The sequence below is a fragment of the Mauremys reevesii genome, linkage group 3 (genome assembly GCF_016161935.1).
Source record: "Mauremys reevesii isolate NIE-2019 linkage group 3, ASM1616193v1, whole genome shotgun sequence".
NCBI lineage: Eukaryota > Metazoa > Chordata > Testudines > Geoemydidae > Mauremys > Mauremys reevesii.
In genome coordinates, this window is record NC_052625.1 from 178,116,374 (window position 1) to 178,141,150 (window position 24,777).

Below are 24,777 nucleotides of genomic sequence, written 5' to 3' on the forward strand. Positions count from 1 at the left end.
CTGTTCTTTGAGCACCTCCGGGTGTTGAGCTGTGGAATCTTCTAGAGAACAATGTCCACTGGGGTCCACTTGCCCCCTTTCTCCCTCCCCTGGTGAAGGGTTCTGAGGGTATAAAAGAGCAAGTGGCCCCAACCTCCCTTTAATTCCTTCTTAAACTACTAAAGGTGCAGTGAATTTGGATTGCATATAGTGTCCTTAGCATTTGTCATTTTTTATTTTCCTGCCTCCTTCTGCCTTTTCATGGACCATTTTCAGTTTAGTTAGTTTGATTGTTAGTCATTTCATACAGTTTATTTACTTAGAATAACAAAGAAGGTGTGAGTCTGGCATGGCTGAGTCTGAGCAGTCCAGAGAAGTGGGAAGGATGCCTCTTGAGCCCCTACTGATTATTGTGGGGTGGGACAGGACTTCACAGGCCCAGTCAACTAAATCTGGAAATATGTAAGTCCAGCATCAACTCTGGACATCCGCTAGCCCAAGTGGCTCTGTGCCTGGCTTAATTATGTCCTTCTCCCTTTCTTACCTGACTGGTCCTGGCACTGAAATTCTGGCAGTTGACTTGGCACTGTGGTTTCTGGACCCCTTTGGGGTGACGTCATTTGGTGCTGACATTCTATCAATGCTGATATGACATTGAGGTTGACCTTGTTCAGTGCTGAGATTCCAACACTATGGGCACCCCCAGATCCATCCAGTGGCTATTATCCAGCGCTATGGACCCACTTGATGAAATAGAGAGATAGGGTTGGTGAAGTAATATCTTTTTTTGGACCAACTTCTGTTGGTGAGAGAGTCAAGCTTTCAAGCCACACAGAGCTCTGTCTGGGTTGAAAACTTCTCTCTCTCTCTCACCAACAAAAGTTGGTCCAGTAAATGTGTTACCCTACCCACCTAGTCTCTCTAATATTCTGGGACCGATGTGGCTACATTTACACTGCATGTTGTCCACGGTAGTATCATTCCCACTACTGTCTGTGTTGTCGGAATCTGGTGCCAAGATTTTGATACTGTTGGCAGGTATACCATGTGCTTGAAGTGGATCAGAATCAGTATAACTCAGGGGTCGGCAATCTTTCAGAAGTGGTGTGCCGAGTCTTCATTTCTTCACTCTAATTTAAGGTTCCATGTGCCAGTAATACATTTTTAACATTTTTAGAAGGTCTCTTTTTATAAGTCTATAATATATAACTAAACTATTACTTTACTATGTAAAGTAAATAAGGTTTTTTAAATGTTTAAGAAGCTTAATTTAAAATTAAATTAAAATGCAGAGCCCTCCGGACTGGTGGCCAGGACCCGGGCAGTGTGAGTGCCACTGAAAATCAGCTTGCGTGCCGCCTTCGGCACGCGTGCCATAGGTAGCCTACCCCTGGTATAACTGGAGTTAGGTCCCCAGATCCTTTTGGGTCAACTGAGTCAAGTGCCGTGGATCTGGCACAATTTACTCCGGTGAGCCAGTTTCTTGACGTGGCATGGTGCTGAGTATAAGTGACACTAAAGTCAACCTTAGTTGACGTCGTGTATCCAACTGAAATGGCCATAAGATCCATCTGAGTCAACATAACTCGGTGCCTAGACTCCACCTCTGTTATCGTGGGTAAACCATTTGTTAAAGTGATTTAGTGCCTAGTATCAATGATACCGAGGTTGGTGGATTTGCCCAAGTCCGGTGCCAGCACAACTGACTTCTCTGACATGCCACTTATTAAAGAGGTGTTATACCTTATTTCAGCATCACTAAGGTTGCCTGATTTGTCATGGGTAGCTGAGTTTGAGTCCAAATATCCAGCACCCTTGATTTTCTGGCACCATCAACTCTATACTGAGCAGTCCAATATTGAATATCCAGCAACACAGGATCAGGAGAATCTGATGCTGTGACACTGTCTAACATAAGTGGTTCACAGATGGACTGAGACTGTTTCTGAGAACCTGGCATCATTGATTTTGGTTTTTATAGGTGGCACCGTAGTCTCCTGATCCCTAAATGTTGGCATTGTGCCCCAGAGTTTCTCCAGTTGTCAGATGCGTAGTTACATGTTAAACTGTTCAGAGATGGTGGTTTACTCCCAGAGTCCTCAGTCATAGTTGACTGAGGCTCTAGGCATTCCTTTTGTGGGAGTCCCTCCAGATGAAATCAGTAGAACTGACAAATTTTCAGGCTGACAGTTCTGAGGAGGACCCAGAATGGCCTTAGTCAGCTACGAAATTCTTCAGCTGTGTTCCCTAAACAAGGTGTTCTTGAGTGCCAAGACATCCCTGGTTCTGAAATCTTGAAAAAACTTTTCCCATACTGAGACTGAGGTAGCTCCAGTGCCTGTTATGTCTCCTTCAGTGTCACAACACTTACTGGTTCTAAAAGTGACTCAGACCTCAAAGCTGGTGCTGATGGCCTGATTTTGAAACTGTCCAAGGCTGTTACTGCCTAGAGACATCTAGGTTTCAAATTTTATTTTCAATGCTTTGTTTTGGAAGACAGGCTATAAAAAGCTTCTCTAAAGTCCACTCTAATATTGTGATGGTGGATCACTGTATCTGAATGCTTGTCCTATTTATGTACAATCAATTATATGTTGATATCCCCCAAGCTTCAAGGAGCAACAGTTTAAAACAAATAAATACATCAATAATAATAAAAAAAAAAATTGGCAGCCGCTGCTGGGACCACACTGCCTTGGTAGCAAAGGACTCAGTTCAGGTTGAATTGGGCCATCTGATGCCACGTTTCTGATGCTTTAGTTCTGGAGCTTATTCTACTGCAGTGCCAGAAAGACTTTGGATTTTCCTCCTCAGTTTGAACATTACAGGCTATTTGTTTCAGGTGCAGCTCAAAAGTGTTTTCATGTTTTTGTAAATTTACCTGAGCTTGAATCTGCAGGTAGTGACAATGCCCTGTGTGAAAGCACTTCAGCTTGTAAATTTGGGATTATCAAGTGAGATTGAAAACACTGGTTGCTCGGAATTGTTGGTTTGTAGTGCTATTCCTTGGTCGCTCAGCACATGAAAATTGTTATCTACATAGTGACATTGGTATCATATTGCCTCTTTCTACAGGACTAGCTCCAACCCTGTATTATTAGCCCAACTAATGAGGGGTATCCACAAGATTATTTCCTATTTAAGCAGCACAGTGTTTTTGCTATACTCACATGATTGTTTCAGACATCAGGGCATTCATGCATTTGTGTCTGTATCTAGACTTTGGTCCACAGACAGGTTCCTTTTACACTGTAACTGTGATATACCTTTATCCAGGTTACATCTGTGGCCTCCTTAAGACTGATTACAACTATCCCATCTTGGCACTACTTATACCTGAGCCACTTATGTCTCAGCTCCTTCAAGATACAGAAGGTGAAGATAACACATGCTTGTAAGGGAATTCCTTTCTCTTCTCCCTTTCCATCTAAATTAATATTTCCAGGTGGTGGCTTGGGATCTGCACCGTGTTCTCCAGCCATTTCTAGGCTTGTGAATGCTGTAGGATTCTGGAGTTGAAAACTGTGTTTGGTCTACAAGATTCTCTCCCTTAGACCAAAGACTGATTTGCCGAAGGGGGGAAGGGAAACTATGTACAGGCAAATTCTTCGAACTGTGTTCTTGTACAACTGCACAAATATCTTAGCTAGCTCTTACACCCTTTTGTCTTCCCAGGTGTTCATTCTTCTGACTATATTGGTAGGTATTCAGCTAATTCAAAAGCAGCAGTTTTCGTAGATTTACAGAGCTGCTACTTGAAGCTCTGTACGTCCTTGAAACAAAGATTTGTCCCTCAGTGAGGTCTGATCTGGTAGAGAGCGAAATTGTGGACTCTTCTAATACTTTCTTGATTTGCCTGTTTGGGCAGTTTTGAAGTTCTTGTTCACCTATAAATCCTCAGCCTACCTTCCTAGTGTGCTGTGCTAAACATTAATCTCCCACAAGTGGGAATACGCAGAGACATATAAAAGAAGGAGATTGTTCTTCAAGTGTGTCATCTCTACATATTCTTCACATGTATACACACATTTTTCCCACCTCTTTTGGCGTCTCAGCTAAAGAATTCCAAAATTGGGGAAGGAACTGAAAGGCAATTGGAACTCCTCCTCCCTTTTATACCCTTGTGTTCTTCACAAGGGGAGCAATAAGGAGGGGCAAGTGGCCCCAATAGACACTGCTTTCTAGAAGATTCTACATCCAGGAGGTGCCATTCCCAACAATTTTAATATGAATCATAGAATCATAGAATCTCAGGGTTGGAAGGTACCTCAGGAGGTCATCTGGTCCAACCTCCTGCTCAAAGCAGGACCAATCCCCAACTAAATCATCCCAGCCAGGGCTTTGTCAAGCCTGACCTTAAAAACCTCTAAGGAAGGAGATTCCACTACCTCCCTAGGTACCCCATTCCAGTGCTTCACCACCCCCCTAGTGAAAAAGTTTTTCCTAATATCCAACCTAAACCTCCCCCACTGCAACTTGAGACCATTACTCCTTGTTCTGTCATCTGCTACCACTGATAACAGTCTAGATCCATCCTCTTTGGAACCCCCTTTCTGGTAGTTGAAAGCAGCTATCAAATCCCCCCTCAATCTTCTCTTCTTCAGACTAAACAATCCCAGTTCCCTCAGCCGCTCCTCATAAGTCATGTGCTCCAGCTCCTTAATAATTTTTGTTGCCCTCTGCTGGACTCTTTCCAGTTTTTCCACATCCTTCTTGTAGTGTGGGGCCCAAAACTGGACACAGTACTCCAGATGAGGCCTCACCAATGCCAAATAGAGGGGAATGATCACATCCCTTGATCTGCTGGCAGTGCCCCTACTTATACAGCCCAAAATGCCATTAGCCTTCTTGGCAACAAGGGCACACTGTTGACTCATATCCAGCTTCTTGTCCACTGTAACCTCTAGGTCCTTTTCTGCAGAACTGCTCTCTATCCATTCAGTCCATATTCTGTAGCAGTACATGGGATTCTTCTGTCCTAAGTGTAGGATTCTGCGCTTGTCCTTGTTAAACCTCATCAGATTTCTTTTGGCCCAGTCCTCTAATTTGTCTAGGTCCCTGTGTATCCTATCCCTATCCTCCAGCGTATCTATCACTCCTCCCAGCTCAGTGTCATCTGTAAACTTGCTGAGGGTGTAGTCCACGCCATCCTCCAGATTATTAATGAAGATATTGAACAAAACTGGCCCCAGGACCAACCCTTGGGACATTCTGCTTGATACCGGCTGCCAACTAGACATGGAGCCATTGATCACTAACTGTTGAGCCCGACAATCTAGCCAGCTTTCTGTCCACCTTATAGTCCATTCATCCAGCCCATACTTCTTTAACTTGCCGGCAAGAATACTGTGGGAGAGCATATTAAAAGCTTTGCTGAAGTCAAGGAATAACATGTCCACTGCTTTTCCCCTCATCCACAGAGCCAGTTATCTCATCATAGAAGGCAATTAGGTTAATCAGGCATGACTTTCCCTTGGTGAATCCATGCTGACTGTTCCTGATCACTTTCCTCTCCTCTATGTGTATCAGAATTGATTCTTTGAGGACCTGCTCCATGATTTTTTCCAGGGACTGAGGTGAGGCTGACTGGCCTGTAGTTCCCTGGATCCTCCTCCTTCCCCTTTTTAAAGATGGGCACTACATTAGCCTTTTTCCAGTCATCCAGGACCTCCCCCGATCGCCATGAGTTTTCAGAGATAATGGCCAATGGCTCTGCAATCACATCTGCTAACTCCTTTAGCACCCTCGGATGCAACGCATCAGGCCCCATGGACTTGTGCTCGTCCAGCTTTTCTAAATAGTTCTGAACCACTTCTTTCTCCACAGAGGGCTGGTCACCTCCTCTCCATGCTGTGCTTCCCAGTGCAGTAGTCTGGGAGCTGACCTTGTTCGTGAAGACAGAGGCAAAAGAAGCATTGAGTACATTAGCTTTTTCCACATCCTCTGTCACTAGGTTGCCTCCCTCATTCAGTAAGGGGCCCACACTTTCCTTGACCACCTTCTTGTTGCTAACATACCTGAAGAAAACCACCTTGTTACTCTTAACTTCTCTTGCTAGCTGCAACTCCAAGTGTGATTTGGCCTTCCTGATTTCACTCCTGCATGCCTGAGCAATATTTTTATACTCCTCTCTGGTCATTTGTCCAATCTTCCACTTCTTGTAAGCTTCTTTTTTGTGTTTAAGATCAGCAAGGGTTTCAATGTTAAGCCAAGCTGGTCGCCTGCCATATTTACTGTTTTCTACACATCGGGATGGTTTGTTCCTGCAACCTCAATAAAGGATTCTTTAAAATAGAGCCAGCTCTCCTGGACTCCTCCTTTCCCCCTCATGTTATTCTCCCAGGGGATCCTGTCCATCAGTTCCCTGAGGGAGTCAAAGTCTGCTTTTCTGAGGTCCAGGGTCCGTATTTTGCTGCTCTCCTTTCTTCCTTGTGTCAGGATCCTGAACTTGACCATGTCATGGTTACTGCCTCCCAGGTTCCCATCTGCTTTTGCTTCCCCTACTAATTCTTCCCTGTTTGTGAGCAGCAGGTCAAGAAGAGCTCTGCCCCTAGGTGGTTCCTCCAGCACTTGCACCAGGAAATTGTCCCCTACGCTTTCCAAAAACTTCCTGGATTGTCTGTGCATCGCTGTATTGCTCTCCCAGCAGATATTGGGGTGATTGAAGTCCCCCATGAGAACCAGGGCCTGTGATCTAGTAACTTCTGTTAGTTGCTGGAAGAAAGCCTTGTCCACCTCATCCCTCTGGTCTGGTGGTCTATAGCAGACTCCGACCATAACATGACCTTTGTTGCTCACACTTCTAAACTTAATCCAGAGACACTCGGGTTTTTCTGCAGTTTCATACTGGAGCTCTGAGCAGTCATACTGCCCTCTTACATACAGTGCAACTCCTCCACCTTTTCTGCCCTGCCTGTCCTTCCTGAACAGTTTATATCCATCCATAACAGTGCTCCAGTCATGTGATTTATCCCACCAGGCCTCTGTTATTCCAATCACATAATAATTCCTTGACTGTGCCAGGACTTCCAGTTCTCCCTGCTTGTTTCCCAGGCTTCTTGCATTTGTGTATAGGCACTTAAGATAACTCACTGATCATCTTGCTTTCTCAGTATGAGGCAGGAGTCCTCCCCTCTTGCGCTCTCCTGCTTGTGCTTCCTCCCGGCATCCCACTTCCCCACTTACCTCAGGGCTTTGGTCTCCTTCCCCCGGTGAACGTAGTTTAAAGCCGTCCTCACTAGGTTAGCCAGCCTGCTTGCGAAGATGCTCTTCCCGCTCTTCGTTAAGTGGAGCCTGTCTCTGCCTAGCACTCCTTTTTCTTGGAACACCATCCCATGGTCAAAGAATTGAAAGCCTTCTCTCCAACACCACCTGCGTAGCCATTCATTGACTTGCACGATTCAACGGTCTCTACCCGGGCCTTTTCCTTCTATAGGGAGGATGGATGAGAACACTACTTGCGCCTCAAACTCTTTTATCTTTCTTCCCAGAGCCACATAGTTTGCGGTGATCCGCTCAAGGTCATTCTTAGCAGCATCATTGGTTCCCACATGGAGAAGCAGGAAGGGGTAGCGATCCGAGGGCTTGATGAGTCTCGCAGTCTCTCCATTACATTGTGAATCCTCGCTCCTAGCAAGAAGCACACTTGTATATGTATAGATTACACTCTTAAAGACCAATAATTACTGGTTTAAAAAACCCACTATCTTCAGACTGTGTCATTAGGAAACTTCTCATGTAACCTTATAAATTGCAAGTATTTTTTTTAAATGTAAATTATTTAAAACCAGTTCCTTTTTCTTACCTGCCAGGCCCTGAGTTCAGTGTTCTTCTGGGCTCATGATACCTCTAATACATGACAGTGGAACTGGTCAAATTATGGCTGTTTGGCTAGACCTGGTTAGTGTGGAGCATAGGCTCCTTTTTTGTTTTTGATTTCTTTGTGTTTTTTCCCTCCTTACACTCTCATTGCTTCTCCCACGTGCTTACACACTAACAGCAGACATGCAGAGGGAGCATATGGAGAAGGAATGCATGTGTGAGAAAAACTGCTCAGACTTCCAGCAGGCAGACCATATTTAACAAAGTGGTGAGCCAAATCTCACCCACACATGTCAGTTTGATCAGCCCTGTTGTGGTGTATTAGATATTAATGTATCAGCTCTTGCACCATAGACTTGCTGTAGTGTGTAGTGTTTACTTGTTGATTTGTATTATGGTAGTGCTCCAATGTCACAGGCACATTCCAGACATCATATAAAACACAGTACTTACCTAGTGCAGTACTGCCAGACTGCACTTCAGAAAGTTACAAGGTTGGTTAGTACTGGTGTAGTCACCAAACTCTCATCATATGGACATGGTGGTCCAAGTACCAAATCAGGTCTTGTCCTGTCTGGACTGGTGAACGGAACCCTCCAGTGTTTGTGTTGGACTTCGCTTTGCTGCTCCAGAACAGATGCTCACCTTAGTTACAGATGCATTGGAACTAGATTGGGGGGAATCACTTGGGTGTGCTGCTGACACAAGCTCTTTGGTCTGCCTAGGATCTAAAGCTACATATAAATGTAAGGAAATTGTGAGCCGTCCATTTGGCTTGTATAGTGTTTCTTCCACACATTGAACAAAATAATTTGTTGGTGCTAACAGACAATAGAGCAGCCAGGTTTTATGTAAATAAGCAAGAAGAAGCCCAGTCAATGCAGTTGTGCCAAGAAGCAATTCTCCTTGGTGATTTCCACACATCACTTGGATCCACCTTCCAGGGATGCAGAATGTTCTGGCAGGCCACCTAAGCAGGTTATTTATCATTCACCATGACTGATCGCTTTGTCCAGATATTGCCAGATGAATTTTCCAGCTCTGGGGAACTCCCACAGAAGCAACAGAGGCCAACAGAACATGTAATCACTTTTGTTCCCAAGCTGGGTTATAGCCTGGGTTCTTTGACAAATGCTTTCCTATTATCATGATCAAATGGCCTGCTATATGCCTCCCCTCTGGTTCCGCTCCTCCCCAAAATCAAACAAGACCAGGATCACCTTATACTCATAGCTCCAGCATGGCCCCAGCAGTACTGATTTTCAGCTTTAGTAGCCTTATTGGTCAGATCTCCACTGTCACTCCTGCTAGACACAGACATAGTCTCTCAGGACCATGGCCACCTTCTACATCCCAACCTGAAGGCCTTCAACCTGATTGTCTGGATGCTTCATGGCTGATATAGTTGGAAGTGGTTTATTTTTAAGGGAGTACAGGAAGTGCTTCTGAATAGTAGAAAGCCTTTGACTAGGGGTATTTACCTGTTTAAATGGAAAAGATTCTCCATCTGCTCCTGGCAAAAAGGCATTTTCATGGCCCGGACTGTTATCCAGCATATATTGAACAATCTCTTGTTCCTGAAACAACAGTAGTTAACTGTTAGTTCCATCAAAGTACACCTGATGGCTGTGTTGGCTTTCCACCCTCCTGCTTACAACTGCTCACTCTTCTACCATCCTGTGTCTGTCAGATTTTTGAAAGGTCTCAACAGATTATATCCACAGGTACAGGACCCTGTCAGTGCGTGGAACTTGAATCTAGTTTTAGCAAAGCTGATAGGTCCTCCCTTTGAGCCACGGGTGACCTGTTCCCTGCTACACCTTTTAGTGAAAGTGGCTATTTAGTTGCCATTACCTTAGCCAGGAGAGTGGGGGAATTGCGAGCTCTAGTATCATCATCTCCCTGTATAGTCTTCTGTAGAGAGAGAGTTTTACTTTTGCTCTCACCTGAAGTTTCTTACTGAAGAGGTTTCCAGGTTTCACATTAACCAAGCAATCTATTTACCGATCTTCTTTCCAAAGCCTCATACCCATAAAGATGAAAAAAAGCTCTACACTCTAGGTGGTAGAAGAGCTTTGGCTTTTTATCTGAACCGGACTAACCATTTAGGTCTTTGGTGGAACTGTTCATCGCAATTGCAGACAGAATGAAAGCCTGTCCAGCGTCCATCCAAACAGTCTCTTCTTGAATATCCACTTGTTTTCGATTATGCTACCAGCTGACAGATGTGACGTCCCGGAGAAGAGTTTTGGCAGAGTCAAACAGGTAGCTTCTGCAGCCTTTCCCATCTTGGACATTTGCAAGATGGCAACCTTGCCATACGTTTGCCTCTCACTATGCCATCTCTCAGCAATTCAGAGACGATGCCCGGTTTGGATGGGTAATCCTCTGTTCCCTATTCCAGTAGACTCCAAGCCAACCTCCAGTTTGTACTGCTTGTGAGACCTACAGTGGAATGGACACATGCAATCACACAAAGAAAAAAGTTACTAATATTTTTCCGTGATCGTTGTTCTTCTAGATATGTTGCACATGTTCATTCCATGATCCATCATCCTTCCCCTCTCTATTGGAATCTAAGCAGTAGGAAGGAACTGATGGGTGCCAGGGCCAGCTGTGCCATTTATACCTGCGTGCAGTAGCATGGGGTAGCAGAGGGCACTCGGGTTGCTCCGACGGGTACCACTGAGGGAAAAATCTGACAAATGGGCGGGCACGCATCTACAGTGGAACATGTGTAACACATCCTGAAGAGCAACAGTTACAGTAAAAGGTTAGTTAAAGGTTTCTATTTCCAGTATTGTACAGTGGTCACGCTAAACATTTCTTCCATTTTGAGTGAGAGTCCCTGTTCTTAAAATGGGAAATACGACTGCATAGATCTTTGAATATTATTGAGGAAGAAGGGGAAAGATTTGGACATGACCACTTATATGTGCAGGACAAGAGAGGGACAGGCTGAAGATGACTTATAGACTGTGGGTTTGGATAGTGGTGGTGTCAATAGTGATAGAAAATACAAGGAGAGGAAGAAGCATTTTGAACTTTTAAGTAAAGAGCAAGTCATACAAGAGGAGATGTTGGAGAGTCAGACTGAAATGTGAGACTGGATTGATGGGGACCTGTCAGTGATGGAAAGGTATAACATGAGTTTTATAAAAAGGAAATAGCCTTTGAAATACAAGTGATAGTGTATCTTCAACTCTATTACAAAAGTAATAAAAATGTGGTCTTTAGAAGTTAGAATGGATGTCCATTTTTGTTGCAATAGCTTATCTCCTCTAGTTTTTCATAAATTCATATCCATGTCAGTGTCAGAACAAAAGAACAATTAACTCCTTTGAAATAGTGATTTTTCTATGTAAAATCCTTTAAGTAGCGACCTGCTTTTTCTCATATTTGAGCTCTAAAAGGCAAAATAAACTTTTCAAGAGTATTAGAAGTCCTAGTTATCTAATTATCTAACTTTGACTCTGAAACTAGGGAAAAAAAATACAATTAATAGTGACATACTGTGAAAACTGGATAAGACATATCTACATAGCTACTTTTTCATTATAGGCCTTCATCTTGCCCTTTCATACAGAGTTGTTCTTTTCTTGTCTGCTGTGCAGATCTGTACTCATTTTAGATTAGTCTTACCCTGCTGCTCCCTGAATGGGTTGCAGTGTGTTGATTTTAAACTAAGTGCAAATGTCTACATGTGCATGTGCAGAAGGTGTCAGCATGGTAGCTGTGCAAACACCTGCCTCTTTGTTATGGTCAGTTGATTGACACTGTGTAAAGTTTGGGTTTTTTGTGTGTGTAAGGTTTCCCCTCCCTGTATCTGAATAAACTAGAACGAACTACAAAATATTTTGTAATGGCATTCAATAGTTTTTCTGTTGTGTTTTGGGGTTATTACCCTTGTGTTTCTTTCTAAAATGTAATTGCTTCATTGCCTGGTAGTTTCGTATAATAGATCTTCTTGGAAAACCTAGGTTCAAATTTGTACTCAGTGAGCAAACCAGATGCCAGGAGTTGTTGATGTAGACCTGATCACATTTCAATTAATTCAGTTCTCTCATTATTTTCCATGGGCTACTGTTGAAATTGAGAGATTTAAAAACGTTTTTTGGATACTTGCTCTCATGTTTGAAGTTTTGAAACCCACCCATCTAGTTTCCCTTGTTGGCAGCAGCTTGTGTATGGGCAGGCTACTCTGCCTACAGTGCCAAAAAAGAAACAAGAGCTGATTTCACTATCTTCTGTGAATTCTTTGCTTAAATCCTTTCCCCTTGTTCCTCATAACTGGTGCCTGGTTAATCCTTTGTGCCTGGCATATGGTTTCTTTGGGTAGATCAGTTTGTACTATTGCTGATATTATTCCCTTTTTCTCATTACATAGGCAATAACCATTTGAGATGCTGGTATTTTTAGCACTTAAAATGATGGAGTCTTCATTTTGTTGGTTTACTTCCACATCATCTGGTTCTGGTGTTTTACACTGAACATATCATCCAGCAAAAGCTTAAAAGCACTGGTCCTAGAGATAAGCTCTGTGACTGCTATGTAACCATAATGAGACAGGAATGCAGACTTTTCCTTGGCACCCCTCTAATTTCTTCCTCTGATGCCTGTATGGGATCATTCCTATCCATGACCTTAACCTGTCTGATTTTTGTCTCCTTGAAGTTTCATGGAGCTTTTCACTTATGCATTCAGTATCAAGGCTCTGTCTGGCTCCAGAAAAGTTCTGGAGTTAGCTTTTGATTCATGTAAATGATTGTGTAGGATGTATATCCTCTGGAGAGGATAGATGGCCTGGTGGCTTAGGGGAATGGCTCCCCCTTCTGAAGCTAGAAGTCATGCATTCAAATGTGTCTGTAGTGGGAGGAGTAAAAATTGCTGTGTCTTTTATATTTTACAATGGTTCCTTCAGACCTTGAAATCTATGAATCTCTGTGAAAGAGGGAGGAGTTTTTCTTAGGATATCCCTTCATTCCTGGAAAACTTCATAGGCTGAAAGTCTGCAAAATGCTAGCTCAGGGGTCAGCAACCTTTCAGAAGTGGTGTGCTGAGTCTTCATTTATTCACTCTAATTTAAGGTTTAGTGTGCCATTAATACATTTTAATGTTTTTAGAAGGTCTCTTTCTATAAGTCTATAATATATAACTAAACTATTGTTGTGTGTAAAGTAAATAAGGTTTTTAAAATGTTTCAGAAGCTTAATTTAAAATTAAATTAAAATGCAGATCTCCCTGGACCGGTAGCCAGGACCCAGGCAGTGTGAGTGCCACTGAAAATCAGCTTGTGTGCTGCCTTCGGCACACGTGCCATAGGTTGCTTACCCCTGTGCTAGCTGTATATGTCCAGGGATACTGGAAAATTGCAAGGAATTTGTTTTATTTGATTTACCAAAAGGGAGGGTGTAGTAGGGATTAAATGTTTGTGTTCCAGAACATTTCTTAGTGGCAAGGTTGATGGAAAGATTAATTCTGGTATATCCCCTGGCTGCTTGGGACTCAAGATGAGACGCTTAATCATTCTCTTGAGAGAAGATGCAAGTACAGAGCTTATTGATGATTGGAAATTCTAAACACATGCAAGTCATTTTACACTAAGTTCAGGTTCTCCATTTAGAGTAATGTTAAAACCATGTCATGAGAAAATACTGTAATTCTTGCTCCAATATAGTAGAACCCATATTACACATAGGTTTCAGAAAACTGGCAGAAACCTTCAGAGGATCAAGGCACTTGGCTTAGCAGACTTTAAAATCTGCAACACAGCCAGCTGGCCGGCATCCCCGGTGCCAGCTGGCTCAGCAGCAGAAGAGATGGCAGCTGTGCTTTGGGAACCCTGCACACAGAGAGGAAGCCATGCTGACAAGGGAAACTCTTAAAATCTAGTGACACAATTAGTCAATTGGGATTATGCATTAATTTGAATCATAAATGTGTCTTTTCTCTCAACGAGATAACACTGTATCTTCCTACCACTTTTTTTTTTTTTAGTTCCTGTGTCAGTCACTCATGGTAGCACGATTGGATTAGACTTCTATCACAACAAGTCATTGGCTGTTTCTTGGTCGCTATCAAATTTAAAATGAAATAGAAATTGGAAGTAATCTAAAATTTGCAGGACTACAAGGGTCCATTGTAGTGTACTTGATTTAGCTGTTTTTTTCCACGTAGTACGAAAATAGAGAAAGAAAAAAAGGAGCATGCTAAGCTACATGGAATGATCCGTACAGAAATAAGTGGAGCTGAAATTGCAGAAGAAATGGAGAAAGAAAGACGGTTCTTCCAGCTTCAGATGTGTGAGGTAAGGTTTAACATAGAATACAATTGTTCCATTAATATTCTTAAAAAGGAAATTTGAGAAAAGATAGATTCTGCATTATGACAACTGTTGCATTCAAAGAAAACTTGAAGGTTTTTATTAGACTCAGGATATTAAACTTCTTCACCCTGCCACACTAACTTCAACAAGGAATCTACATTCTCTGCTATTTCATGTACTAATAAATTATAGAATCACCCATGTCTCATTCAATACATTATTCACAGATGAAATTAAATAGTCTTCACACTACTACTACACCACAAGTTATTTAGGGTTTAGGCTGCTATCTATTGCAGTGGTGTAATATGAAAATCTCAGTTCCACATCATTGGGTTGGTATTGAAAAACAAACAGCCATTAGTAATGGACTTTGCCTTTCAGATTCTTCATTATGATAGTAATAATGTAACAATGATTGTTTGTAATTGTGAACCATTTGATGTACTGCTCCCACCCTTTTTGGTTTCATGTTACAGGGAGCCAGACTTTAAGACCTGCTTAGAAAATTGATCCTCTTCTATTGAGATATTCTAGGTCAGGAGTGGACAAAACTGTCCTTCCGAGCCGCATATGACTATATTCAGAAGTTTGAGAGCCTAGGTGCGTCTGCCGGGGCTCGGGGCTTCTGCCCCACAGGAGGCACCTGCCGGGGCTTGGGGCTTCAGCCCCATTCCTGCTGAAGCCCTGAGCCCCAGAAGGTGTGCCCTGTGGGGCTGAAGTCCCGAGACCCCCCTTCCCCACTGGTCAGAAGCCCCTATCTCACCAACTTGCTGCAAGGCAGAGGTCCTGAGCTCCCCCTCCCCCAGTCTGGTAGGTAGAGAAGGAGGGGATGTGGGGGACTCTGCGAGTCGAACTATAATTGTAAAAGAGCTGCATGCGGCTCGCAAGCCACGTGCTCTAGATTCTAGTGTTGGTTGGAGCTAATTGATTCCACATGCTGGTGTGACTGTGGCGATTCATTAGAAAAGCCCTGTACTCCTATACCGAATCTAAGGGGTTGTATACACTGGCAAGTTTCTGTATAGTAAAGCAGCTTTTAGTGCTCAAACTGCAGACGTGTACGCACTACCAAGCCACTTTGTGCGCAGTAACTCCTCAGTTGCAGCGCTGCAAAAAAACATACCTCGATGAGAGTCATAAGGTTATTTGTGCAGAGGCTCCAGCGCTCTATTGCCAGTGTAGACACTTGATTGCTTTCTGCGCTGTAATTGGCCTCCGGAGCTGTCCCATAATGCCTCAAGTGATAGCTTTGCCCTGGAGACATGTGCCCCTCCCCTTTCACAGCATGGTTTCTGACAGCCATTGCGTGCTGTGCTGATCTGCTCCGGGATACAAAGCAAACCATTATTGTGGAATGCTCATGCACTTTAACGCAGAGGGGTGTGTGTGTGTGAGAGAGAGTGTTGTGCAGAGAGCCCAGGGAGGGAGGCGGGGGCTGATGTCGCAGTTTTCCCCCTCCCTCTGCCTCAGGACAACTTTGAAAATCCCACTTGAAAAATTTGCTGCTTTCCACTTTCCTTAAGCCCTCACCAGTTCTATGTAGGAGAAGCTCAAATACTGTGAAGATGAGCACAGCATAAGAACCTGCTGTATAGGATAATGTTCCTGATGTTGCTACAACAGTGAAAAATTTTAAGAAAAAAGGATGGTTTAGATGAGATCAAGTTTGGGGCTTTTGAGCTTTGTTGAATCTCTTCACTTTAAAAAAGCTGAAAGTATTTTGTATGAAGCTGGTTGGATGCTTTCATCGGTTCAATGCTTCATTTGAACAAGCACAATAAAATGAAGCACTGAAGGCTGTGCTTGAGTATTCAGTCATACAGAAAGGATTAAATATATTCCATAACCATATCCTGTAGACAATAACGTTCCATGGTTCATGACCTTGCATAGGTAAGGAAGAAGAAATAAATTAAATAAACCTATACCACTTTGAAGCTTTCATTTTGCAAGATATAATATATTTTTCAGTTGTGGCATTTCAGTTTAATTTTAGTGATACTTCAAAAATTCTTACAGAATTTCTGCAGCCCTTATTATAGCTTGTTTTCTTTGTTGTGCAATAAAATCCTTATTTTTCTATAATGAAGCACTGCATTTTGTGAGTGTGCATCTCTTGCTTCCCTTGAGTTGCTTCCTTCCCAGTCTTTTCTTAAAAAAAAAAAAAAAAAAGTGTCAGAGAAGCAGCAGCTCAGCTGTTACAAGAAGTGCTCTATGTGTGGTTGTAAAGTTCAGCATCGCCAGTTCTCACAAATTTATTATGGGTGACATGATTTGACCCTTACTTTACAGAAGCTCACGATGATTTGAAAAGCTGCAGCTTTCACATGATTTTGGAGAAGCAAAATGAGAGCGATACCCCTTCCCCTTCCTAAAATGCCTTAAGGCTTAGAGGAAGGTGTATTAAACTGCAAGCCCAGAGACTATGAGTTTTTGGTTCTAGCTCATCTACTGAATGCGGTTGATATTTCTGTGCCCTTCATAACCCTTATTTTGAGTCAAGGTTTCATAACTTGTGGGAATAACTATCATTTGCCAGTTTCACAGAGAAGATAACTAAGAACTTGCAAAAGGTCACTTCAGTCAGAGCTAGGAATAGAACCTAGCATTCTGAGATAATAGAGTTTTGTCATCCACTCTGCCACACCTTTTAGAAGGAACATGTCAGGTTAGGTCAGGGGTGGGCAAACTTTTTGGCCTGAGGGCCACATCTGGGTGGGGAAATTGCATGAACGGCCATGAATGTGTAGGGCTGCGGGAGGGAGTGCGGGGTGTGGGAGGGGGTGCAGTGCGCAGGAAGGGGCTCAGGGCAAGGGGTTGGGGCAGAGGAGGGGTGTGGGGTGTATGAGGAGGCTCAGAGAAGGGGGTTAGAGTGCAGGGGGATGCAGGAGGGGGCTCAGGGTAGGGGGTTGTCGTGCAGAAGGGGTGCAGGGTATGGCAGGGGGCTCAGGGCAGAGGGTTGGGGGGGCTCAGGGCAGGGTATTGGGAGCGGGGTACAGGAGGGGTTTGGGATGTGGGCTCCGGGGTGGCAGCGGTGTGTGCCAGGGCAGGCTGCCTGCCTGCCCGCTCGCCCTGGCCCCACGCCACTCTCGAAGCAGCTGGCACCACATCCCTGCCGCTGCTCGGGGAAGGGAGGGCAGACGTCTTTGTGCGCTGCCCTTGCCTGTGGGTCCTTCCCCCGAAGCTCCCACTGGCTGCGGTACTCCCATTTCCGGTCAATGGGAGTAGCGCAGGCCTGCGGCGCCATTGGGGTGGTAATCCCGTGGGCTGGATCCAAAGCCCTGAAGAGCCAGATCCAGCCCACGGGCTGTAGTTTACCCACCCATGGTTTAGGTGCTTATGTATAACAGTGTAGATCTGTGTCATACTGTAGCTGCTAGATTACATGTAAAGATTTGTGACTGCTACTGATATGTTTATGAATGCAGTTGCCTGTGGGCAGAGAGGATTGGGTTCAGTGATTTAGGAGGTCCCTACTAGTCCTGTGTTGCTACTGTTTCCATGTTAAGAGATTTAGGATCTTGACTTCAGTGGGGCCAGGATTCACCCGTGGCTCTTTAGCTCAAGAGGTAGAGGCTCATGTTTTAACATCCAAAGATCCTGCGTTTCACCCCCACAGATGACCCAGACAGGGTTATTTTTACATTTGGCTATGCTGTCTGTAACCACTAGACCTCAATCTGCTCCCAGAGCCAGGAATAGAAACAAAGAATCCTGATGGTGACCAGTGTTTTTCTGCTGTCTTTCAAACACTTGTGTAACCCACTGACAATGTATATGTTGTGCTTCCCTGGAGGAGCTGATCTATGTAAAGGAAAACAGTGTGCTTTCCCCTACTAGTTAATCCTGTAGCTGAGTTGGGTTTGAAGGCTATGGGGGTATTGGGATTTTGTGGTTCCCAGTGAGTCTGATGCTGGGTAGAATCAAGGGACTTCGATTCGATGCGATGCGATTCAATGCAATGCAATTCAATTCAGTTCAACAAGGCTTTATTCAATATGTGCACAAGGAAAGCCCCTGGTACAAAAATCAGGCAGAGTCCCTCCAGCAAGGAGCCCTTCCCCTTGCTATTTTATAGCACATGGCATTTACATAACAAGTTACATAACATGAACCTCTAACCAATCAGAGTTAACCTTTCCATATATGGGTTTGTTTATCACATGCTTATAGTTCTCCATTCCACATGCTGAGCTCACACCCCTCCCCGTGGCCTTCTCCAGAATGTTCCTAGGCTGGTGAGCCACTGCATGCTTCCCTATGCATAAGCACCCTGTAAACCACATTTTATCCAAAATGAACACAAGCATACCCTTCAGGGGCAAACCATGCTGATAACGTGGGTGTTGAGGAAAAATACATATATATTAATTTTAACATAAGGATCCTGGAATAATCGCTAGAATGATTTTATGTTACAAAACATACCAGCACAACATCTGAATTCACTTTTAAATATTCATTTTACTGTTGCATTTTTATTTATATTTGGTTAATGAGAACTGTCCAGTTAAGAATAGGTACTGCAGACTTAGGCCTAGTCTACACTGGGAGGGAGGCGGGGGGGGGATATCGATCTGAGTTACGCAACTTCAGCTATGTGACTAATGTAGCTGAAGTTGACGTACTTAGATCGATTTACCGTGGTGTTTTCACCGCAGTGAGTCGGCTGCTGCCACTCCCCCATCAACTCCGCCTAGACTAGATGCGATAAATTGACCCTCGCAGGATTGATCGCTGCCTGCTGATCTGGGGGGTAGTGTAGACATACCCTTAGTGTGTTTGAGACTAAGCAAAAGTGTAGGAGATTTTGCCTGTGTGTCCAGAGAGTGGAAGACTCTGCCTTCAGAAAGTCAGAATTTGATTAGTTAAATGTATCTGTCCAATAAGCAAGCCTTGTGCTTCGGGGCGTTGTTAATGTGAGAGAACCTTTCACTTGTAGGTCACCAGTTTGAAGTCTGCCCTACTCAGCAGAGATTAAAAGTTATTTTCATTTAATGGATGTTTGGTGGCCCCTCCATGAGGTGACTTTAGGGAGTCATAGTTCCAGCTCCCACACCACAGACTCACCACCATCCTTTGCACTAAACTGCAAGCTCTTCAGGGCAGGTACCATCTCTTATTATGTGTTTGTAAAGAGCCCAGCACAATGGGCCACTGATCTTGGTTGAGTCTCTAGTAAGTGCTCCTCCCACAGGATTCTACATCACCATGCTCACTATAACTTTGTGAGAGCTGGCAATGCTGAAATTGTCACAGACATGATGCAGCTGGACAGGGGAATGCAAAAATCAGAAGATGGATGAAAATCTGTGTTCCCCCTCATCCCCCATTTCATGATTTGTGATTAGGGTTGGCAATACTGAAAATCCCTTATAATAATAATTGGAGATATATCTATCTCCTAGAACTGGAAGGGACCTTGGAAGGTCATTGAGTCCAGCCCCCTGCCTTCACTAGCTGGACCAAGTACTGATTTTTGCCCCAGATCCCTAAGTGGCTCCCTCAAGGATTGAACTCTTAACCGTGGGTTTAGCAGGCCAATGCTCAAACCACTGAGCTATCCCTCCCCCCCTTTCTGGCATACAAACATGTTTATTGCCAGATAGATGTATCTTGGGCTTGCACCATGGTTGGCTTGACTGTGAATGTGCATCTAGATGCGACTGTTTGGTTACAGGATGATTTCCTGAAGGCCCTCCAGGTCTCCCTCATGCTTCCTGTGATCTGACTTTTAGTAGGCCTCAAGAGTTAAAGGGCAAGGGTTTGAGTTAGCAACAGACAAGTATCTGAATTGGATATTAAGACTCGGCATTGACACCAGTTGTTTGAAGTTTGGTTGATGCCCTGAGGTCTCTCTTCCACATGGTCAATTTTTTTTCAGCTTTTCAAAATCTGCTGTGGTTGTTAAAGCTTGTTGAAATATAATTGAAAATAATTTTGAAATTACCATTCCTATAAATCACAAAATATGAAAAAGTAATTGATATTTCATTAATTTTACTTCTGTGAATTACTGTTTTAACAGTACCTTCTGAAAGTCAATGAAATCAAGATTAAAAAAGGAGTTGACTTGCTGCAGAACTTGATCAAGTATTTTCATGCACAGTGCAAGTAAGTTTTATGTTTCTTTGTTTCAAAAGATTCTATAATTACAATATTTTGCATTTTCATGGAAACTGGTAGCGGCAATAACTTTTCCAAAAATATTTTTCTGTGTCTTCAAAATAGATCTAAGACTCAGCTGAACACATTTCACTGCAGACTTTTGACATATTGATTTGGTCTAATAGATCAATTACTGGTTTGTTGCTATATTACTTAATATGAAATGAGGTGTTAGATTGAGCTAATATTGTGGCATGTTGTCATCTGCAACACATAATCACCACATGATCGTTTGTCGTGTTCAGTAATCTGTCCGTGGAAGGGAGCGAGACAGATTGGCCTGCTGGCTTTGAAATCTTTCTGAGTGTATCTATCAATGAGCAAAGTCAGTTCTATTCTCTCTAAAAATACATTGGGTAAGCAATAGTGTAAAGGTGTGTTGAAAGAATGGCTTTACTTTATTTCTAGCTGAATGGAGAACTTCAATAACGAGAAACTCAGAAGCTCTCATTAGACTGCAAAATACTAGGACTTGTTTTACTCTATTTGTTTTTGACAGATTGATAATGTAGCAATAAACTCATTATTCTGAAGTGTGAACGACATTATCAACCTGTTTAGATCCATAAACATCCATCAGGTTGTATAAAAGTAAATTTTCTTTGCTGTACTACTAGTGAGACTCAAAAATCACTTTCATTGTTGATAATCTTTGTCATTCATCAACTTTATGCATTTCATTGAGCTTGGGCAATGAAAATAATATTTTTCCCATGTGGTTCATAATGCTGCTATATTTGTGTTGCAAACACTGCAGAGTAATATTTAATGTAAACAAACTGTGTGGGTGCTGTATTTTTTAATCATGAAAATGTTAAAAATGTTCAGAATGGTTTTTATTTAATTAAAAAGTACTGGAGTAGATGGGATAAGGGAACACGATCATAGTTATTCGAACTGTCGGTGCACATGCATATTCAGGCCACACATACTTATTGCCAAGCATTTGAGAAGTGATTGATTGCTTGGGTCCCTTTGAGAAGCTGAGGGATCTTCCTTTCTATGGGAAGCTCCCATCAGATCCTGAGACATTGGACATTAAAAGTCGTCATGTTTTTATGTGCAGAAGAACCATCGGTATTCTAAAACTAGGGTGTGTATGGGGTGGGGTGCCGGGGAAGAGATTGCATATTTTTGGTGAGAAAGACGAAAACTTTTTGAGCAGGTTGATTTTAAATTGATGTCAGGGTTTTTTTAAGGTGTTCAGAGAGCTGGAATGTTAGAATGAGTTTGCAAGAAGATGGATTAGTGGGCAGATTGCAGGTGAATTGGTCCAAAGTGCATGAAATGAATGTATCCTGTGGCCTTGCAGTTTGTTGAATTTTCATAATTTGTTGCATGGCTATGACCTCGATGTATATGGAGTCTGTGTGTATATACATTTACCAGCTTCTACCATGTCTCTTTTTTCAGTAAAGTGTTTGTTTTTTAACAGGAAAGAAAAAAATACTAAATTCTAACAATACTATTTTCTTTCTGTTTTTTTTTTTTAAGTTTCTTCCAAGATGGACTGAAAGCAGTTGAAAGTCTCAAGCCTTCAATTGAAACACTCTCAACTGATCTTCACACAGTAAGTAGCAGTCTGGCTTATTGCTTTTTCAAATTTTGTGTTTGTTAAAGAAATCTAATCCTTTTTATTCAGACTTATTGAGTAGAGCTTTGAGTAGATTATAAAACTGTTGTTGTTGTTTGTATTGCTATAGTGTGTAGAAGTACTAGTCATGGACCAAGACCATATTGTGGTAGGTGCAGTACGAACATAGAACAAAAAGACAGTCTCTGTCCCGAAGAACTACAGTCAAAATATAAGACAAAAGCAGATGGAGACAGACACACAGGGGAGTACAAGTAAACAGAGAGTTAGCATGGTAGGCAGTGGTCTCAGCACACCAGCAGCCAAACCATTGTCAAGTTTTTTGTAGGCATATGGGTAAAGGAACTTATCGTTTCTCTCTTGTATTTTCATTCTTGTTGATCGTTTGTCAGGAAATCTGAACCAGTTAAGCAACAAGCTGTAAAGAACTGTGTTAATATAAATAGTAACACATTAATTTTTAACCTCTGTCATGTCTGTACTCTAGATTAAACAAGCACAGGATGAGGAAAGGAAACAACTAATACATCTTAGAGATATTTTAAAATCAGCACTCCAAGTTGAGCAGAAAGAGGTGAGCATATAAGGTGATTTAACTTTTGAAATACCCATTGTAAATACAATTCTAATTTAATGTTAGTATTTGAAGTACAAACAGTTATTTATACCAGCAATATAAATCTATTCATTGTTTTTGGTTAACTTATTAATCTTTGTCTTGATGCTGATGTTAAGTGCTTCTGGCAATTTTTTTTAAAGGAAGGAATCCTTACAGACTTTTAGTGAGAGTTTGCAAAAGGACTTCGCTGCTTGTCTCTTTCTAGTATTGTAAAACACTTGAGTAGTTTGGGCAGTGCCATGAACTGTAGGTGAATGGTTCTTTCTCAAACTGAGAATGAAAGCACTTTGATATCAATAAGACCCAGGCAGTAAAGAGCTTATCTAGTAAATGTAGTCTCAAATACCAGTAACATTATTTTTAACTAACATAAATCCAAACCCCCAAATGCCTCATTTACAACAGTAACAATGGAGCTGGAAGTTCTGCTGCAATACCTCACCTCTCAAAGATGTCAGTATGTTGAGTCACTTAAACTGTTCCATCAATTAAATTATTCATCTGATTAGTACAAATGCAATCTTCTGAGTTTTAACCAGGATTTCTCAGTCAGGTTCTAAACATACTGAGGGCACTTCAGCCTGCAACCTATGGTTTGGACCCATGCCTCTTGTGGCTGATTATAATCTAGCCTGGAATATTGGGTTTACCACTGGCTGAGATCATCATTGGTTTCCCTTGTTTAGACAAAGTGGCACTTTTCTTCTTTCTAGTAGTTGTTGGATCTGTCATAGTTCAGGGCAACTGCACCTATACCCCTCTCTGTAGTCCACCAAGGACACCCATTGTAGGCTCCTGGCTCCTCAGCCATCACCTCTCATGGGCAGAGACCGCTGTCTCTCTCCCTCCTGACCAGGGTTTTTCAAGGCTGCACACCTCCCTGCCTGCACTGTGATATTCCAGCAAGCCAGACTGCCTAAGCAGGTGAATGTCTGTACTTTGGTATGCCAGGCATAATTGCCCGCAGTTATAAGTTACCATGCAGCTCTTTCTAAGCAAGCACATTTATTCTTTAAGTGAAAACATTACAGAGAAAACGTCTTAAAAACAGTGAAGGAACCTACACATATGCTAAAAAGCTGAACAAAGATCACCCCAGTTCCGGGCTCCGGAAGGTGTCATTCCTGAAGAATTGTGGCCCCCTTGACTGGATGGTCCTGTACATTTGGAGGATCAGAAAGGAGGCCCTAAATCCATGTTAATTCCAACTATTTATCCCAAAGTCCTTTCTTTGTCTGTTGGTCTCTGGAGGATCTAGTTTGGACTAGTATATGCAAACGCACCCAGGAGAGGGGCATACAACCTGGCTGATTTGCCTTAATCAGCACCTACTGTTTTTAGTTCCTGACGGAGCTGTGGCAGCCCCCCCATGGAATACAACACAATCATACATAAACAATTCATTTAAAACAGTGGACCCCAAAGATACGTAAACTTAATTCAATAAGGTCTTCCAAGGATATGCAGAAAATTACCCTATCTGTCACAGGTCCATAAATAAAATGACAAGTATAGCATTTTTGCCTGTCTCAGCTTCTCTTTTGGGGAGAGATTTTTGAGGAGGTTGTTGTGGAATAACTAGTATCTTCCTTGACCTCTTTCAGTCTGGCTTTACATTTGGGCTTAGTACAGATGCTGTGCTGCTTCTTGTTCTAGTCATGGCCGAATGACTATTAATTAATCATTGGAACAGTTTACCAAGGATTGTAGTAGATGTTCCATCACTCGGAATTTTTTAAATCTAGATTGGACATTTTTCTAAAAGATATGCTCTAGTTCAAACATATTCATTTGAGGAAGTTCTATGGCCTGTGCTATGCAGGAAGTCGGACTAGATGATAAAAATTGTCCCTTTTGGCCTTAGAATCTATGAGTCATGCTTATAAACCATTCAGCAGTCTTGGATACTGTTTTCTGTGAGATACTACTGATATGCAAGGGTGAATGGTGTTAAGTTTGTATTGCTCAGCTCTTGGAGAGCTCTAAGAAAAAAAGTTTCTCATTTGTCCAGAGGGCTTTCCTATTTGGGGTTCTACAGTTTTCTGCAGTCATCTCTCATTTAAAGTATATCCGAGGCTGCCATTGGTGAAGAAGGTAAGACACTTTGAACTGTAGTGGCTCACAGGTGTAAGCTTCTTTTCCATTAGACATAGATGGGCTGGGTAACTCTACTTTCCACCCCTGGCCAAGGTAGAACTCTCTTGGCTAAGAGTTCACTGAAGCTCAGTCCAAACAAGAAAGAGGTGGTGCTTGCAGGTTGGAGAAGAT

The 24,777-nt window shown here is 42.6% G+C and overlaps 1 protein-coding gene across 9 annotated transcripts in view; it reads left to right on the forward strand.

The window, feature by feature from the left end:
- The window catches only part of ASAP2 (ArfGAP with SH3 domain, ankyrin repeat and PH domain 2), a 175,336-nt gene that overhangs the window by 63,159 nt on the left and 87,400 nt on the right, over window positions 1-24,777 (forward strand). For all 9 annotated transcript variants that reach the window (XM_039532006.1, XM_039531998.1, XM_039532005.1 and 6 more), the window contains exons 6-9: window positions 13,978-14,107; window positions 20,157-20,242; window positions 21,791-21,866; window positions 22,378-22,464. In XM_039532006.1, the coding sequence (XP_039387940.1) occupies window positions 13,978-14,107; window positions 20,157-20,242; window positions 21,791-21,866; window positions 22,378-22,464 (379 nt within the window). The remainder of the gene's footprint in view (window positions 1-13,977; window positions 14,108-20,156; window positions 20,243-21,790; window positions 21,867-22,377; window positions 22,465-24,777) is intronic.